The 17,317-nt window shown below is 59.9% G+C and overlaps 3 protein-coding genes across 6 annotated transcripts; 2 read left to right on the forward strand and 1 right to left on the reverse strand.

The window, feature by feature from the left end:
• The first annotated feature begins 728 nt into the window (after window positions 1–728).
• On the forward strand, window positions 729–3,362 carry Uba52 (ubiquitin A-52 residue ribosomal protein fusion product 1). Of its 2 annotated transcripts, none has more exons than XM_055618890.1 (4): window positions 729–816; window positions 1,469–1,579; window positions 1,672–1,758; window positions 3,099–3,362. In XM_055618890.1, exons 2-4 carry the CDS (start codon window positions 1,477–1,479, stop codon window positions 3,293–3,295), a joined length of 387 nt encoding a protein of 128 aa, XP_055474865.1. In that variant the 5' UTR covers window positions 729–816; window positions 1,469–1,476; the 3' UTR covers window positions 3,296–3,362. The 2 variants fall into 2 exon arrangements, with proteins under 2 accessions (XP_055474865.1, XP_055474866.1); XM_055618891.1 differs by having other exon boundaries at window positions 740–816; window positions 1,466–1,579.
• A 1,252-nt stretch (window positions 3,363–4,614) lies between these two features.
• Window positions 4,615–7,025, forward strand: Rex1bd (required for excision 1-B domain containing). Of its 2 annotated transcripts, XM_055618883.1 has the most exons (5): window positions 4,615–4,686; window positions 4,762–4,844; window positions 5,378–5,585; window positions 6,244–6,323; window positions 6,812–7,025. In XM_055618883.1, exons 1-5 carry the CDS (start codon window positions 4,633–4,635, stop codon window positions 6,882–6,884), a joined length of 498 nt encoding a protein of 165 aa, XP_055474858.1. In that variant the 5' UTR covers window positions 4,615–4,632; the 3' UTR covers window positions 6,885–7,025. The 2 variants fall into 2 exon arrangements, with proteins under 2 accessions (XP_055474858.1, XP_055474859.1); XM_055618884.1 differs by lacking the exons at window positions 4,615–4,686; window positions 4,762–4,844 and adding an exon at window positions 4,890–5,020.
• Window positions 7,026–7,054: 29 nt separating this feature from the next.
• Window positions 7,055–17,274, reverse strand: Crlf1 (cytokine receptor like factor 1). 2 transcript variants are annotated; one of them, XM_055618881.1, is made up of 9 exons: window positions 17,151–17,274; window positions 12,165–12,446; window positions 11,848–11,977; window positions 11,543–11,712; window positions 10,047–10,204; window positions 9,810–9,978; window positions 7,791–7,978; window positions 7,651–7,698; window positions 7,055–7,450 (listed from the first exon to the last, which is right to left on the reverse strand). In XM_055618881.1, the coding sequence occupies exons 1-9, from the start codon at window positions 17,272–17,274 to the stop codon at window positions 7,430–7,432; spliced, it is 1,290 nt and encodes a 429-aa protein (XP_055474856.1). In that variant the 3' UTR covers window positions 7,055–7,429. The 2 variants fall into 2 exon arrangements, with proteins under 2 accessions (XP_055474856.1, XP_055474857.1); XM_055618882.1 differs by having other exon boundaries at window positions 7,056–7,450; window positions 7,651–7,693.
• Between the last annotated feature and the right edge of the window lie 43 nt (window positions 17,275–17,317).

Genomic DNA, 17,317 nt, shown 5'->3' on the forward strand with positions numbered 1-17,317 from the left:
GTTCTGGAACTCTCTGTGGACCAGACCGGCAGTGAGCTTCCAGACATGCGCGGCCCTCTGCCTTCCAACTGCTAGGATCAGAGGCGAGTGCCACGACAACCCCACTCCCACTCTTTTTTTTTTTTTTTAATTTTATTTATTTATTTTATGTATGAGTGCTCTATCTGCACGTACACCTGCACGAAAGAAGAGGGCATGAGACCACATTATAGGTGGCTGTGAGCCGCCATGTGGTCGCTGGGAACTGAACTCAGGACCTCTGGAAGAGCAGAGCTGCGCTCTTAACCGCCGAGCCATCTCTCCAGCCCGACAACCCCACTCTTAAATAACAATTTTTATTACATTCATTTCTTTCGCCTGTGTGCGTCTTGTTAACGTGGGTGAAGAGCTGCAGTCGGTTCTCTTCCTCCACCTTTACCCGCTGAGTCTACTGGCCTTTGAGACAGAGGCTTACAACGAATCCCAGCCGAAGTGTGTGCTACCGCCCAGGCTACCCCAGGACTCCCCGCAGTCCGCCGGCTGGGGTGACACCTCAGAGGGGCACACCGTGTCCCCAGCGGGCCGGGAGACGCAGGCAGGCAGCGAACGGCCCTCACTCACGTGCTGGGGCGTAGCTCCTCCCCGAAGCCTCTCCTGGCATCCGGCTTCTTTTGCCAGCACCCAATATGGCGCCCGGCGAAGCCTGGGGCGGGAACGACGTGCGGCGCGGATTGTGACGTCGACGCGCAGCGTGCTCAGAGCGCAGGCGCTCTAAGAGGAGACTCGGGGGTTTCCGGTTCCGCCGTCCTCTTTCTCTTCAACGAGGCGGCCGAGCGGGTTGGTGGTGGCTTCGTCGCTGACGGGCGGGTGGCGGCTGGGCCGGGCCGGGGACCACCGAGGGGAGTGTGGTGGCCAGCGGGGGTCGCGTTGTCGCCGCGCGTGCTCTGCAGGGCTCGCCGGCGGGGCCTCGGCGCGCGGCGGGCACGCGGTAGCCCAGCCCGGGAGCCGCGGGTGGAAGGACCAAGAGCTCCAGCCTGAGCTACAGACAAGGCCTGAGCCTCTGCTGACATGCATTGGGTGCCTGGTTCCAGCGCTAGTTACGCAGGGTCTCAGAGCCAGCCTGTGTTTGAAGGGTTAAGGCTACAAAGCCTGCCTGGATTACACCTTGTTTTAAACAGTCTGCGAGGTGATGCAGTACTGTCACATAAGCACTTGCGAAGTAGATCACAGTGCGTCTAGCCTGTCCTGCTGAGAAGAAAGCTGTCTGCTGTTCGACCCGTCAGTGAGAGGGCAGAGGAGGGTCACCTGCCTAGGGTGGGAAGCAGGTGGTGGTGACTGGGAAGTTGAGACTGTCTAGTGGGGGAATACTGAGCTTCAGTCCACAGCAGGTTTGGCCTTTTGGGGGAGGGTAGGTAGCTAAGAAATGTGGAGTGGGAGACCGTGGTCCCCCCGAGCAACGTGTCACTCGTGTGTCTCCTCTGCTTAGCAGACCCCAACATGCAGATCTTCGTGAAGACCCTGACGGGCAAGACCATCACTCTTGAGGTTGAGCCCAGTGACACCATCGAGAATGTCAAGGCCAAGATCCAAGACAAGGAAGGTGGGCTCTGCTGTTCGGGTTTCCATCTTGGAGGTGGGGTGGCCCCAGCGCCTTCAGGAAGGAATGGCCAGCCTGGTTTCTCCTGTACACAGGCATCCCACCTGACCAGCAGAGGCTGATATTCGCTGGCAAGCAGCTGGAGGATGGCCGCACCCTGTCTGACTACAACATCCAGAAAGGTGAGGGCAACAGGGTGCCTGGCTATTCAGCTCTTGAGGGAGGGGAGGACTTGACGCTGTAGATGGGGCTTGTCTCTAGCAGCACGGGAGAATGAGATAAGTAGCAGGGACTGTAGGTGGTTTTGTGTTTACTTGCCAGTGGCATGTTCCTTAACTTTTTGTTCATTTGCCATTGGTATATGTGGCAGAGTCAGTTCCCCTTTTTTCCAGACAGGATTTCTCTGTGGAGCCCTTGCTGGACTGGAACTCAGAGGCCAGCCTGCCTATGCTTCCCTGAATCCTGGGCTGTTTTGTTTGTTTGTTTTTTAAGGCTAAGTCTGGAATTCCTTGTAACTCTCAAATTCCTTGTTGCTCTCAAACCCACAACGTTCCTCACACTCTTCAGATTCCGAGGTGTGCACCACCACACCTGGCCCTCTTCTAGTCCGTGTGGCCATCAGAGATTGAGCCCAAGCCACCAGATCCATCTCAGTGCCATTATTTACCAAGCCCTTAATTTGTGGGGAAATTGTTTGGTTTTGGTTTTGGTTTTGTCAGACAGGGTTTCTCTGTGTAGCCTTGGCTGTCCTAGACTTGATTTGTAGACCAGGCTCACAGAAATTCATCTGCCTTTCTGAGCCCTGGGATTATGAGTATGCAATATCACACCCATCTGTGGGCTTTTTTTTTGTTTTTGTTTTTTTTGTTTTGTTTTGGTTTGGTTTTTTGAGGCTAAGTCTGGAACTCCTTGTGAATGTTCCCCCGAGAGACACATACACAGGATTTCTCTGTGTAGCCCTGGCTGTCTTGGAACTCACTATAACAGGCTGGTCTCAAACTCGGAGGTTCTCCTGCTTCCCAAGTGCTGGGAATAGAAGGCCTGCCCAACCCCGCCACCAGACATTTTGTTTTCATTTTGAGCCGGGAAAGACTGACTGCATAGATTAAGGAGGTGTTCTCAACAGGCTGGGTTGCCTGTTCCTCTTTAAATGATCAGAGGTCAGTTTGTGGGTGTGGGTGTCACCATCTGCCTTTAGTTACTTAGTTTCTTCCCTGCTGAAGCTGAGCTTGAATGTAGAGCAGTCCTGCCTCTGCCTGACTAGGTAGGATTCTACCTACCTGGCAGCACTGTGAGCTGGCTGTGTTCTGATGGCCGACTGGGTATGGCCTCTTCTCTGCACATCTCCTGGGTTGTTTGACGAGAGCTTGCACAGGAGCCATAATGGTCCCAGCACCTCACCGTCCAGCTGCTACTTCTGGCCTCTGTAGGGTGTGCTCCTTGGGCAGCCCACCTCCATGTCCTGTGTGAGGCCCTGCCCTGCCCTGCTTGCACAGGACTCAACCTCCGCCCTCCTTGACAGAGTCCACCCTGCACCTGGTGCTGCGCCTGCGCGGCGGCATCATCGAGCCATCGCTCCGTCAGCTCGCCCAGAAGTACAACTGTGAGAAGATGATCTGCCGCAAGTGCTACGCACGCCTGCACCCCCGTGCCGTCAACTGCCGCAAGAAGAAGTGCGGCCACACCAACAACCTGCGCCCCAAGAAGAAGGTCAAATAAGGCTGGGCCACATGTGCCCATGACCCCGGGGCCAAATAAAGTCCCCTTCCATCGACTGGAGCAGTAACTGGTGTCCAAAGTGGCTGTTCTGTTCACGGGTGGGCGTCGACGGTTGGGGCTCCCATGTAGAAGGTCTCAGCTGTAGTCCAGGACTGGGACTTGAACCAGTGGATTATAAGTAGGGAAAAAACGAATTCATTCAAACTCATGTAAAGATGGAAAACACAGACAGCTACAGGGTGGTTCTGGCAGCTGCCTTGGAACCCATATTCCAGTCCTCAGTCTGGCCCCATCATGCCCACGGGATCTTGCGTTCACATAGTCTCAGCTCAGACCATAGTTTAGGGTCTGTGGAGGTCTGGCTCACCTAACTGTATGCCATTCAAGTGCAGGTTAGCTCACTGAGCCTATAGGCCAGCCTTCCTGCCCCTCAGGCACCACCATGGGGGTCTTCACTCCTTCCAGCATTGGGACACAGGCCCGCACTGCAGTGCGCACACTTTATGTGAGTCTGGAGGCCTGGCCATCTAACCTATGTAGTCTTGGAGCCTGAAACTCCTGCCCAGCCTGGAGAGTGCTACACTGGCTATAGCCACGGCAAAGATCTACCATTCCTCACCCTGGACCGAGTGGGTTTGAACCTGTTGCCAACAGCTTGCAGTCTTCAGTGCAGTTGTGGTCACCATTATGTCCCTAGTGCAACTTGGGGAAGGAGCCTTTGAGAGCAGTGTCTTTCCTGCCCCGGGCTCCCACCTTAAGGTGTTTGCACAGATCCATTGTACTTTTTTGGGTGTTGGGAGGTTTCTATATTGGGTCTGTAGCTCTGGTGGTTCTGAAACTGCAGACCAGGCTGGCTTCAATCTAGAGATAGCCACCTGCTCCTACCTTCCCGCTGCCGAGATAAAGGCATGCACCACCATAGCCGGACGCTCCATCTGTATTTCAGAGGGTTATCGGAATGGATGTGTAGCGCGTACTCTCCTTGAGATGTAAAAGAGGGCTTAGGATCTGCCTGCCTGGACTGAGTTACAGATGGCGCGGCCACGTCGGTCCAGTAACAGGCACCAAAATGTCGCTCTAGGCCCCAGCTACATTTCGCTAATACAGCCTTGCAGAAGTGTAGGTTAGCACCTGTGACCTTAACTGCGATTGTGACCCCGGGGCCAAATAAAGTCCCCGCGTGTCTCGAAGATTAGGCGGATGCACACAGTCCTGGAACTGCCTAGATAGAACTGTTAACTATAGGAAGGTGGCCAAGTGCGCGCGGGTTGTTCGTGAACCTCCTGGCCGGCAGGGGGCGCGGCGGCCGTTCTCAGGCGCCGCGGGACTGCGCAGTCATGTTCACCGGCGCGACGGAGGTGCCGGCTCCTGCGGAGCCCGCGTGGGCCTGGGTGAGCGCGGACGGGCGAGCGCGGGGCGGCGGGGCGGGCTCGGGGCTCCGGCTTCATGGTTCCACGCCCCCGTAGAAAGATGCCCCGATCTCCACGCTGGTGCGGAGGATCCAGCAGCTGCAGAATGAGCGCGCGCAGGCCTTCCGCCGCCTGGACCAGTGAGTTGGCTGGGCTGGAGGGGGCGGAGCCTGGGGGAGCTCGCCATAGTGGGACCTCCGATAGGCCACTAAGGGCGCGATGTGGGGGAAGGTGGCTGGGCGCGGGACTGAGGGCCCAGCTGACTGACTGGTATGGCTGAGGACCCAGGTGTGGAAGCGGTTGGAGGGCTGCCGAGGTCTGATCCGGAGGGCAGAGCGTACTCGGGAGGCGTGGTCCAGGAGGGCGGGACAGCCCCGGGTGGGTGACTGGGGGTGTGGTCGGCAGAACCAAGGTAAAGCAGAACGCACGACTGTGGGCAAGGTACGGGAGAAGGTGGGGAGTGGTTCTGAGGGGACGTGACCCGCAGCCTCAGCCCACTCTTCACGAGTGCAGAGATGGGCCGGCTCTAGGCTCTGACCTCACAGCAAGTCCTCCGGTCTGTGGGGCTTAGGTTCAGCGCCTTCGAGTGGGGTGCATCTTCCAGGTGGCTGGAGCAGGGGTTGTGGTCTGTGAGTCAGGGGTGTGGGTTCAGCATCCTCCCCGCCTACCGCAGAGCTCACCGCCAGTACTTGCTCAGTGGCCTGCACCATGACTTCTTTCCTCATTACCGGAATGTCGTGCACGAGGTGACTCAGGCCTTCGCCGCCGCCTCACGGGAGGTACTGGCGGTGGAAGCGGAGCTGGCGGGGCCTCGCTCGAAGCCGGTGCTCGCCCACCACGTGCGCAGCCTGCAAGAGCTGGAACAGACTCGCCTGGCTACGGTAAGACCACCACCTCTCCTTCAGAGCCGGGCCTGGGCCACTCCCGGCCACTTTCTGCCACCTACCTCGATGGATTTGAGCCCTCTCCTGCTGTCTCCTGTCTGCCTACATTGCTCTCATACCAGCCCTCCAGAAAGCTAACCCAAGAACCCCAGGGTCCAACGCTGCACACACTGTGGCTCTTCAGGCCCCTCTTCAACTCTGGGTTATCACTGTTGTGACCCACAGCTACTTCTTCCACAAACAACCTCAGAAGCTTGGCCCTTGACCCCGATCTCAAGGCTGTACCTACCCTGACCCTTCACTAGTGCAGAAGTGATTTACCCACCGAAAGCCACGTCCATACCGCTCTTTGGTCTGGAATTCATAGTGCAGAACCACAAATTCTGACTTGAGTCCCAGATTTTTTTCCATCCTGGAATTCATAACTCCCTGTCCCAGCACTGGGGTGGAGGCCACAGCTGCCATACCTGCCAGCATTCCATGGCTTTTCCAAGCTGTGACTGTATTCTGTACTGCTCTTCCACAGGAGAGTCCTAAAAGCGGACCATATCCTCCCTCCTACTCAAGCTCTGTTCTCCTAGGCTCCTCTCCTGGCCTGCCTTCCCTCTGTCAGTGTGGGGCTTTTACCTATTGCGATTCCCATTTCTCCCTCCAGGTGGCGCTGCTGCAGGTGATGGCAACACCAGGAGTGTCTAAACAGGAGGATCCTGAAAAGTTGCGCGAGCTGAAAATGAAGTGAGCCCTCTGGGCCCCCTGTCCTGACAGCTTAGATTGGCATCTTACAGCCACGGTTGGCCTATCGCCGAGCCAGTCAGAGGGCGCTCTGACCTGCACACTGGTGTCCCCAGAAGCATGCATCCCAGGATGTGCATGTCTCCTGCAGTTTCCGAGGCTGTCGGGAGTTTGAACATGGCCACAGTCACACTTGTTCCCCTGTGTGAGCCCCTGCAGGTCTATCACAGGTCTCCAAGCAGAGGCAGTGATGCACAAACATACCAACTTCTTAGTGGCATGCACCCCTCCCCCCACCATGGCCTTTCCCATGAGCCCACTGTGACCCACAGAGCCACCCCGCCTCCTGGGCATGCTCCCAGGCTAGGCTTGAGGTTTGGCAGCACGCAGGAGGGCCCAGGGCTTGCCATAGGCCCCCTCCCCACTAGCTGTGCAGCTTGGCTAATTCAGCCCATCTGGGTTTTATTTATAGTTTCCATCCGCTCTTGTAGGGTAATTAAAACCATGGAGGCGATCAGCGAGGTTCTGCAGGAACTCAGGTTTGATGCAGAATCTGCCGAGTGAGGGCGGCTCCCCAGGGACCAGAGGAAGATGGGAAAAGAGGCCCATGGCGTTCCGCCCAGCCCTGACCGCCAGCTGGCTGAGGTCGTGCCCCACCGGGCTGCCTCCAGTGCGCCTCACGCAATAAAGAATCCTCCCTCTGCAGCTTTCCCATCAGCTCTGTATCTTGGGGTGCAGGGATCGGCGATCCTGGGGAAGGGACTCCCCAGGGGAACAGGGAAAGCGGGTGGAAGATTGCACACCCCGAAGAGTTCAAGACAGATAGTCTGGTGTCCTGTAAGACAAGACTGCAGTTCAGAGGTGAGAGGTGTGCTAGTCTCTGACCACCCAGGCCCCCAAACACACACAGAGGAACCTGAAAAACTCATTTATTTAAGAGACCCCTGGAGGGCCCTGGGTAGCCTGCCCACTCTGGGGTGCACCCGAGCTTGACCCGTCATGTGAACCAGAGCTGTGGCGTTTCTTTGGTGCCCCGGAATGACAGTACAGAGGGGCTGCAGTTGGAATGAGCCTCCAGGTCTGCATGTGGCAGGAGGATGGCCTGTCCTTTAGAGTCTATCCGGCAGGACCTGAGGACAGAAAACAGGTTCCACTAAGCCTGGAGCACAAGAGTCTGGACAGGACTCCCTGTCCCCTGGGTGATCAGGCAGTGAAGCCTGAGGTGCCTAGACGGGCTGCGTGCTCAGAGGAGAGCTCCCCTCAACGTCATCAAGAGTGGGAGGACGCCTCCTCTACGCTGCCCCAACCCCGCCCACCGGGACCCCCGTACCTCTCGCCGCGCCCCGTCTGCCCGAGGACAGGATCCCCTCATCCTGTGCTTGGAAAGAAGAGTGCAGTGTTGTGGAGGCTGCACATCCGGGTCCCTCCTCAGCTTCCGCACCCCCACACAAGCCTCCCCCGCTTTCCTACCTGGTTTCGGGTCTTATGTGACTTCTGCATCCAAGCACGCCACTGGTCGTACAGGCGGAAGCTAAGGTTCGAGCAGTACGCGTGCTTCTTGAGCCAGCCGAGGAACTGCTTGAGCTCGCGCCGCACCGGGCCCGAGCTGGGCTCGCCGCCCCGCGGCTCGCACACCCCTCCGCCCGGGCCCGGGCGCTCTAAAGAGAGTGGAGCGGCAGTGTTGGGGCTCAGCCGGCAGGGGGCGCGCACGGGCCCGCAGCCTCCCGTACCGGGCCTGGCGGGGGCCCGGGCAAGTTGGGCCGGGTGTCACCCAGCCGGATGGAGACACACAGGGACCCAGGCAAAATAAGACAAAGACCGAGAAAGCAGAGGTTCTGGGGCTGTGCCCCCAGTCACTGGGAGGGAGAGGGGCCCCTCGTGCGCGCGTGGTAGCGCGAGCCTGTCATCCTGGCACTTGGTAGGCTGAGGCAAGATTGTTGAAATTTAAAGGCAGCTGGGATTACCTGTGACTCTCCAAAGAGGGGAGGAAGGGGCTGGGGAGGTGGCCGAGGGGGCTAGCCTCCAGCCCTGGTCCCACATGGTGGGAGGAGCCTACTCACGAAAAAGTTCTGACCTTCACGCGAGTGCTGTGGCACACTCGCTCACGAAGGCACAGCATACAAAAGCAATTTCAAAAGTTCAACTATATTAAAATGCAAAAAAACATTAATAATAAAAGGCTCCTGGAAAGTGGATGACAGTTGTAGGAGACGGAGGCAGACAGCAAAGATAAGCCAGAGAGAATGATCCGGTGTGACAAGGCGTGGGGCTGGGAGGGCCAGGTAGGAGGCCAACCCCTGGGTCCAACCCCCAGCCGCAGCCATCCCCAGGCAGACCAGCGGATAAGGACATCGGCCTCACGTCATAAATAAAACTGGGGACTCGTTGACAGCCCCTGGCACAGCCTCGGCCCCCACAGCCCCTGCCGGCCTCCCCCACCCTACCCCCGGCCTCCCCAGTCTCCCGGGCGGACACAGCCGCCTCCTGGCTCCCGTGCAAGAATCGCAGGTGCTGGGCACGAGCAAGGGCCAGAGCTCCAAGGCTCCGGCCCCTCCCGGCTGTGTTCACTCCCGCCCAGCCCGGAACCTGGAGGGGCCCAGATGGGGGCTGGAGAGCTTGCTGGAGCTGGTTCTGACCCTCTCTTCCTCCAGGACTCTCTGGACCTCAGTTTCCCCATTATCCCCTCATCACCAAACTGAGCATGTGTCTGAGTTGGGGGTTTCAGTGTCCTCGTGGAAGAAAGAGTGCTCTCTCTGTCTTGGGGGGCTGATGGAAGGGGTTAGGGGATAGGAGCCTTCTCCTCTCCTGACTGCAATACTGTAGGGTGGGCACCGGCCTTGGACCGTGCTACCCAAACCTGGCAGATGGGGAGACTGAGGCCAGACACTTCAAGCAATGTGTGTCATAGAATAAAAGGCAGGTCCAAGGGCTCAGGAAGTCTGCAGGGCAAGGGAATCATCTTCAGGCCCTCCCATTTACAGAAAGGGACCCAAAAAAAAGAAGTAAGGCTCATGGCCAAATACTAAGGCAGCCTAGGCTACTTTAAATTAAGGGTTGGAGGGAAGGCCCAGCGGTCGAGACCCCTCCCCATGGCAGGCACAAGGCACTGTGGTCTATGGATTGTGTGGGTGGGGCCAAGGGATGACTGGCTGTAATGTTCTAGTTTATGTACAATTAACTTTTCTAGAGAGTCTAGAATACTTGGGTAGAAACAGCCCAGTTTTCCGTTCTCTTCCAACAGGTCACATTGTTCTCCACCCCTCCCCAAATGTCAGGCTTAAAGTGTGACATGGCTAATCTCATGATTGTGGTGGTCATCACAGCATCCTGTCTGGAAGGGGAGATAGGAGGATCAGGCGTTCAAGCTCATCCTTGACTTGAGTTCAAGGCCAGCCTGGGCTACCTGAAGACCCTGTGTCAAAAATGAGAAGAGAAGAGACAGGCGGACGGAGGTTCCCGCGCCGCCATCCAGCCTGGGGAGGCGCTCACCACTTCGCGGGGTGGAGGCAGCAGTGGCGTGGCTCCACTCGCTCCAGATTCCCGCCTTTTTCGACCCATAGATCCCGAACGGGTTACAACGCACTTGGACGAAGTACACGGTGCCGGGCTTCAGGCCCGCAAGCCGGCAGGAGGTCTGGTTGCTGACGTCATCCACCACCTGCACAGGGAGGGCGGGGTCAGACGCGAGGGGCGGGGCGAGGGGCGGGCCCGGGGCGGGACGGGCACCTTCCAGTCCACGCTGTCCTCCACGCGGTAGCGGATCTGGTACTTGGCTTGAAAGAGGAAATCCTTGAGGGCGGGTGGCGAGACCCAGCGCACACTCAGCTGGTCCTCCAGGCCCCCAACGCGGCTCACGTGCACGTCAGGTGGGGGGTCCGTGGTCACTGGGGGTGGAGCAGGCCTGGTCACTGAGGTGTTTTTGTTGTTTTTGAGACAAGGACTGTGTAGCCCTGCTGGCCTGGAACTCCCTATGTGGATCAGGCTGGCCTCGAACTCACAGAGATCCTTCTGCCTCTGCCTCTCCTAATGCTGGTAATGATTAAAGGCTGGCAACAGTGGGTCCAGGCCTGAAGACTGCTTGGTGAGAATTGTCTAGGAACAGGTCTCCCAGTGGTGTGACCTATGCTGCAGTGGCTCCTGGGACAGCTGCCTGCATTTGCGGCACACACCTGCTGTCTACTCGCCCAGGCCTGGCAGACCACTGTCATTTAATATTCCAGAAACAGCCAGCAACCGGGACTGTGAGCTGCTATCACCGTTACGGTCTCTGATGGAAGACACACAATCCTATCCTCGGAACGACAGAGCAGCAAGCCTGTCCAGCTGGGGCGCAGCTTAGCAGCAGAGCTCTCGCTAAAGAGGCCCCTGGGAGGCTCTCCCTGCCCCTCAGACCCCGAGAGTTTCAGTACCACTGGCTGGCAGCGCTGCTGTTTTGGGCCAGGGTCTCACTACGTGGCCCAGGGTGGCTGCAGCAACTGTGGTCTTCCTGCGTAGGCCTCCTGAGTGCCAGGATGGCGAGGAGCTTTACTGTTTCACCCCACACGGTGCCATTTGGCTCCATCCCCAAGCGTCCCTGCCCCATGCCCACCTCTGTTGCCCTGTCCGTTACCAACGCCTAAGTGGAGCAGTTGTGGCAGCCACAGGGACCAACCCAGGGCTAGATGGCACTTCAGGATGCCAGGAAGACACAAGCGCTCTGGGCAGTGGAAACAAGCCTGGGGTACCCAGGGACCCTTCTGGGGAACGACAGAGAGAGCACACGGTGCTCTCTCTCCCCCCAAGTCATCAGTGAGGCACTGAAAGGGTTAAATGGCCCAGGCTGCTCTGGGCTGGGAACACCCTAATTAGATTAGGTCCAATTCTGCTCAGGGATCATCCACTTCCTGCCTCCCACCCTCGCCCCCCAGCTCCAGGCCTCAGCTTCCTGGGGCTCCTCCCGACCTGGGCGCCCTCTCCTTTGTCCCCCAGGACTCCCTCCTGAACACCTGGGCTGCTGGGAGGGAGGGTGTTCTGGCCAGGTGTTTTCTGCAGAGTGGGGAGATCCTGACTGGCTTGGGGAGTGTCTGCACCCAGCTGTAGCCACCCACTGCCCTGCAGCCGCCAATGCTGGGGCATCAGATGCCGAGAACAGTCAGCAGGCTCGGGGGAGGCTCTCATTCACGGAGACACACCCAGGGCCACTGCTGAGGGCCTCTACTGGACCCCCAATGGTTGGGGCTCACCCACGTCCAGGACGTCCAGGGTGAGCACGTCAGATCTCGCCGAGCCCAGGCGGTTGCTGGCTTCTACCCAGATCTCATAGGGAGTGAAGAGCGCCAGGTCTCTGGGGATGTGGCAGGAGTGGGGACCCACAGTGTGGTATTCCTCACAGGTGTTGTCCTGGCCATACCACCTGTGGAGGCAGGAGAGTCCCCTTTGAGTCCTTAGACGTGGTTTCTGAAGTCCCTGGATCCAACAGGAACACGTTTGATCAGAGAAGGCAAGCGTCTGCCTGAAGTCACACAGCAAGGCTGGCCTGGGCACCGACCTCAGCTTGTACTTGAGCGAGTAGTTGGTGTGTAAGAACGTCTCCCCACGTGCACCCGGGGTCCAGCGGCAAGTGAGGTCTTTCATGTTCCGGGACCAGCAGCTGATGTTGAAGGGCTTCTCAGGGGGGACTGCAAGAGAACGATGACAGACGGATGCAGGGCTGCAGTGCCCGTCCGGGACATGACCACGCCTGCGCGCACATCATCTCCACCTCAGCCTGCCTACGGCCCGCCCACTTCACAGGACCCACGCTAGACTCTCCAGGTCTGTCCCTGCTGCCCACGATCTGTCTGGGTGTCCTGGGGGCCCACTTACGGCCAACGTAGAGGCAGGAGCCAGCCAGGATGCTGCCGTCCCGGGCGTGGCACACCAGGTTGTCCCCTGACTGCTGTCTGGACCCATTAAGGTTGGCCAGGGCCAGGGCCAGGGTGGAGGTGTTGAGCAGGCGGGACAGCTCGGAGGGCAGGCGGCGACCATTGAGGGTCCAGTAGAGGCCCTCAGCAGTGGCCCCGGGTGTGTCTCCGTGAATGGAGCACGTGGCTTGCAGGGAGGAGCCGATGAGAAGAGTGGGGTCCTGGGGGCTGATCACAGCTGTGTCTGCGGTCAAAGAGGGACCCGTGTCAGGCATGGGATGGGAGCCTCGAGCCCCTCACCTGCCTGGATGTCCAGGCATCAGGAAGCTGGTTCTCACCCATCTTAGACAAGCAGAGGCAATGAGGCAGCTGCGGCTGAGGAACACGTGTGCACCCACTGCCTTCCTGCCTCAGCCGGGAGAGGGGCCACACACCCGCCACTCCATCCCTCGGGGGTGGAGGCGGGGAGATGAGAGGTACAAGATAGCCCTGGGGTACCATGTGAGTTTGAGCCCAGCTATAGCTACAGGAGTCTCAGAAATCCATCCATCCAGGCCATGGAAATGGCTCAGTACATAAGGGTGATTGCTGCTAAGTATGAGGAACCAAGTTTGAACCCAGGACTTATACTGTGGCAGAGAGCCAACTTGCACAAGTTGTCCTGGAATGCTTACATGCTGGGTCACACATGCAGTCACAAGCACAAAACACACTGCGGCCTTTCGTGGGGGACGGGGAGGAAAACAGGGTCTCACTGTGTAGCCTTGGCTGTCCTGGAATTCACAGACATCCCTCTGGTGCTGTGATTAAAAGTATATACTTCCAGCTCGGTGCAGTGCCACATGCTTTTAATTCCAGCACTTGGGAAGGCAGAGGCAGGCAGATCTCTGTGAGTTCGAGGCCAGCCTGGTCTACAAAGCCAGTGAAGGACAGCCAAGGCTACACAGAGAAACTCTGTCTCCAAAAAAATTTGCATTTCCACTGAGTGGTGATGTCACACACCTTTGATTACAGCACTCTAGAGGCAGAGGCAGCCAGATCCCTGAGTTCAAGGCCAGCCTGGTACAGAGTGCATTCCAGGACAGCCAGAGCTACACAGAAAAAAACAGACTGGAGGAAAGGAAAAAAAAAAAAAAGTGTACTTCCATGCCCAGTCAAAACTAAGTAAGCTTTTTAAAGCAGCAGTCAGATTTGAGTAAGCCTTTTCTAGTATTTATTATGGTTCCCTGTGCATGTACCATCACACGCACATGGCCGTCTGCTGATGGGCTCTGCTTTCACCAGCCCCAGGGACAGAGCTTAGGTCGCCAGGATTACAGTCACCAAGGTGCTTCACCACACAAGATTTTCTGTCCTCCTTTCTTTCATTATTTTTAGATTTTGTTTGTTGGTTGTTTTTTTTTTTTTTTTTTGAGACAGGGTTTCTCTGTGTAGCCCTAGCTGTCCTGGACTCACTGTGTAGACCAGGCTGGCTTCAAAAGTACAGAGCTCGGCCGGCCTCCGCCTCCCCAGTGCTGGGGTCAAAGGCGTGGGCTGTCACTGCTTTGTCTTTTTTTTTTTTTCCTACGCAGAATCTCACTATGGAGCCCTGACTGTCTTGAAACCTGCCATCCTCCTGCCTCAGCCTTCAGAGTTTTGAGGCTCACACACATACCACCCACCCTCACACCCAGTCAGCAGTCCTCTCTCTCCACACCCAGTCTTCCTAGGGTCACGGTGATGGCCACTTAGGAGTAGCCTCAGTCATGTGGTCAGCATGGCTACCCTTAGGGCAGCCCACAGCTGCCCTGCTCATGGGCTGGGATGGGGGCAGCACGGCCTAGGGGAAAGAAAAGGGACACATCCCAAACCCTCTGTCCTAGCCGGTGGCCATCCCGTGCCAGTGACAGAGGATCTAGCTGGAGGCTTGTGGGAAGGTTCCTGGTCCCCCATGAGACCAGGAAGCCAGGCTGCCCTGAGCTTCCAGTGTTCCCAGCCTCTCCCAGGACCTGACTGCGCTCAACTTTCCAAGGCTTCCTCACTCAGGGCAGGAGGAGTCAGGCCTCACTCGTTCATGCAGTGCCTCCACTACCCCAAGAACTGAGGCCCCGGGAACAAAGGTACAGCAAAACACGCGTCCTTACTAGGTGTGGTCGCTCACACCTTTACTCCCAGCGCTGGGCAGGCAGAGGCAGGCCAATCTCTGAGCTTCAGGCCGGCCTGCTCTACAGAGGGAGTTCCAGGAACCCAGGGCTACACAGAGAAACCCTGTTTCGAGAAAACAAAAAACAAATAAAGCCACAGAAATAGAAAAGAGAGAGATGAAAGTGACAGGAGGGAGAAGGTGAAGGAGGAGGAGGAGAAGAAAAAAATATGAGTGAGTTTGAAGCTGGAACTTTGAGTGCTCAAGGTCCTGGGAAGAGTTAGCAAGAGCCAAAGGAGGCGTCCACAATTGGAAAGGAGGCCTGTGTGTGCAAAGGCCCTGGGGCAGATGCGAAGGAAAAGTGACTCCCCAGCTGGGGGGTGGGGGAGGAAGATGAGATATGCATTGTAAAAAGGGTTCCCCAGGGGTCTGGAAGAAGCGGGGCTGGGTGCAGCCCCGGGCTTCTAGCAAGCTTGGCAGCGGCCCTGAAAGTCCCTCACGCTCTAGGTGCACGAGGTGGGTGAGCTTCTCCGAACAAACTCGAAACTCCGCGTCCGCGTGAAGGAGCCTGGGGAGCAGGCCGGGGTGTGGGGGGGCAGGGGGGCGCCCCGAAGCTTCAGGCAGCCGGCCGCCCGCTAATTCGGAATTCCTCCGGCATAAACTGGGGCGTGCCAGCGTCTCTACCCCGGCCCACCCACCGCTTCCTGCCCGGGCGCCCCCCCTCGGCCGGGTAGGAGACCCCAGGGCCTGCACTCCCGGGCTGTGCTCACACTCCTCTGTCCCTCCGTGGCCTTTGTCTGGCCAGGAAGGGGACTCTCTGGGGGGTCCTGGCTGGGGGGTACTGCCCTTTCACCACACCCGCCTGGCCTGGTTTCCCCGGCAGCTGCAGCTGCCCTTTGGGGCTTGGGGGAGGGGGACGGTCAAGGCCAGGACGCCTGGACGGGACAGCCCAACTTGTCTCCTCGGGGCAGCTGGGACACCCCACCCCAAGCGAACTCAGGACACCTGGCACGCCCCTCCTCGAGCCGCTACGCGGCGGGGAAGGTGTCCTGGGCTGCGGAGTGGGCCTGGCACCCTGCAGCTCCGGGGATGGAGGACGCCAGCCTCCCTCTTGGCTTCACAAACAATGGGCCGAGGCCACTGGGTGCACACATGCCAAGCGAGCCGGAGCAGCAGCTGACGACAGCCCCCCAAGCCTGGAGGGGGAGGCCGCCTTTTTCTTCCTCCTTCCCTCCTTTCCCCCACCGCGCCGGGGCCTGTGCAGCCTTCTTCCCCCTTCCCAGCGCGGGGCTGCCGCCGTTATTAAAAAGAACACCATGTGTTTTAAAAGGGAAAAGTGTGAGATTCCCGGGAAGGCCGGCGGGAGGGTGGCCTCCCTCCCGGCGGCCCGGCTCCTGTCCCGCCGGTACCTGCACAAGCTTTTACGACCCAGCGGCCGGCTGGTCAGGTGCTAAGACACACCGTAAGTGCAAACAGATTGCAGAGGTGTGAGAGCCTCGCTTAATTCCTCCCCCTAGGGCAGGAGCGCGCCGCGCGCCTCCCCCACCCGCCACCTTCGCTGTGGCTCCGCGGCCCTCCCAAGAAACAAAGCTTGGCGCTGTCGGTGGCACTGAGCGACTAGCCGGGCAGGCAGACACCAGCTCCGCAGAGGTCCGGGTGCCAGCCACCACCTGGCCAGGCGCCGCGGGCAGCCGAGCGCGGGGGTCCGTCCCCGGAGGGGGGGGCGAGCAGGGCCCGCGGACACGGGACGGGCTGTCCCGGCGCCCGGGCTCAGCGTGGCGCCCCTGCGCTGTGGCCTGTGACTCGGGTGGGGCGGGAGCGGGGACACGTCCCGGCGCTCGGCCACACGCGTGCCCCGGCGCGGGCTCCCGTGACGACTGTGGGAGCACGAGTGCGTGCGTGTGCGCGCGCGTGTCGAGGCTGGAATGCGAGCGCCGCGATGGTGTGCGAGTCCGCATCTGGGCGCAGCGCGTCGGAGGGCAGCGACGGGACTCCAGCCAGTGCGGCTCTTTTGTGTGTCTTTGGGTGTGTCCCGGGGAGGGTCTGCGTGCGGAGCCCGCATCCCGGCGGGGGGCGGGGGCCCGGGGCCGGGAGCGCCTCCGGGGACGGGGGCTCCGGGCCCACAGCCCCGCTGGGTGCCCCCAACAATGAGGCCGGGCCGCGGTGCCCGGGCACGCTTGCTTGCTCTCTCTCCTCTGTGCCGAGATCGCCGCCGCCGGCGCCTCTCAGCCAGCGCCGCCCGAAGGAAGCGGCCGCGAGCCCCCCGGTGCAGGGGACCCCGCGGACCCGAGGGGGAGGGGACGGCGCCGGCCCCGCCGAGAGGCAGGTCCCGGGGGACCCCGGGCCGCGTGCCAGGCGGTCAGGGCAGGAGGCCCCCATCCCGCCCCACCCTCCCCGCGGGGCTCGGCGCTTCACGGGGGGAAGGGCCCCCACTCCGTCCCCGCACCCAGCTCGGCGCGGCCCCGAGTGCGCCCCAGGCCCGGGAGGCGTCTCTTCCGCCCCGAGATGGAAGCCGCAGACGTGCGCCCCAGGCGTCCCGCACCCTCGAGTGGGTTCCCCGACACCGCGAGCTCCCTCAGGAGGAGCCTGGCCGGACGGCCTCGCCAAGGGAACCTAGGACGAGGCCTGCGACGCTCCCAGGGCGTCCTCGGGCCGTGGGGCGCTGGCACCGTGCGCCCGCAGGTGAGGGCGCCCCGAGGGCCGCCTTTCTTTGTTCCCAGGCCGTCCAGGTGGCGCTCGCCCCTCTCCCCTCCTCCGCGGCTGCCCCCCGGGACGCCCTAGCCCGGCTTCACCGGGGCGGTGGGGAGCAGGGCGCGCGGTACTCACGGGCTCCCGATCCGCCCCGAGGCACCCCGAGGACACAGAGCAACAGAGGCGACCACAGCGGGGGCAGCGGCCGCGGCGGCCGCCGCGCGCAAGGAGCGGCGGGGCCCGGACGAGCGGAGGGCATGGGGGTGGCGCGCAGCGGCCGGCGACGGCGACGCCGCGGCGGG

Source organism: Psammomys obesus, unplaced genomic scaffold (assembly GCF_907164565.1).
Source record: "Psammomys obesus unplaced genomic scaffold, mPsaObe1.curated_primary_1811, whole genome shotgun sequence".
Lineage (NCBI taxonomy): Eukaryota > Metazoa > Chordata > Mammalia > Rodentia > Muridae > Psammomys > Psammomys obesus.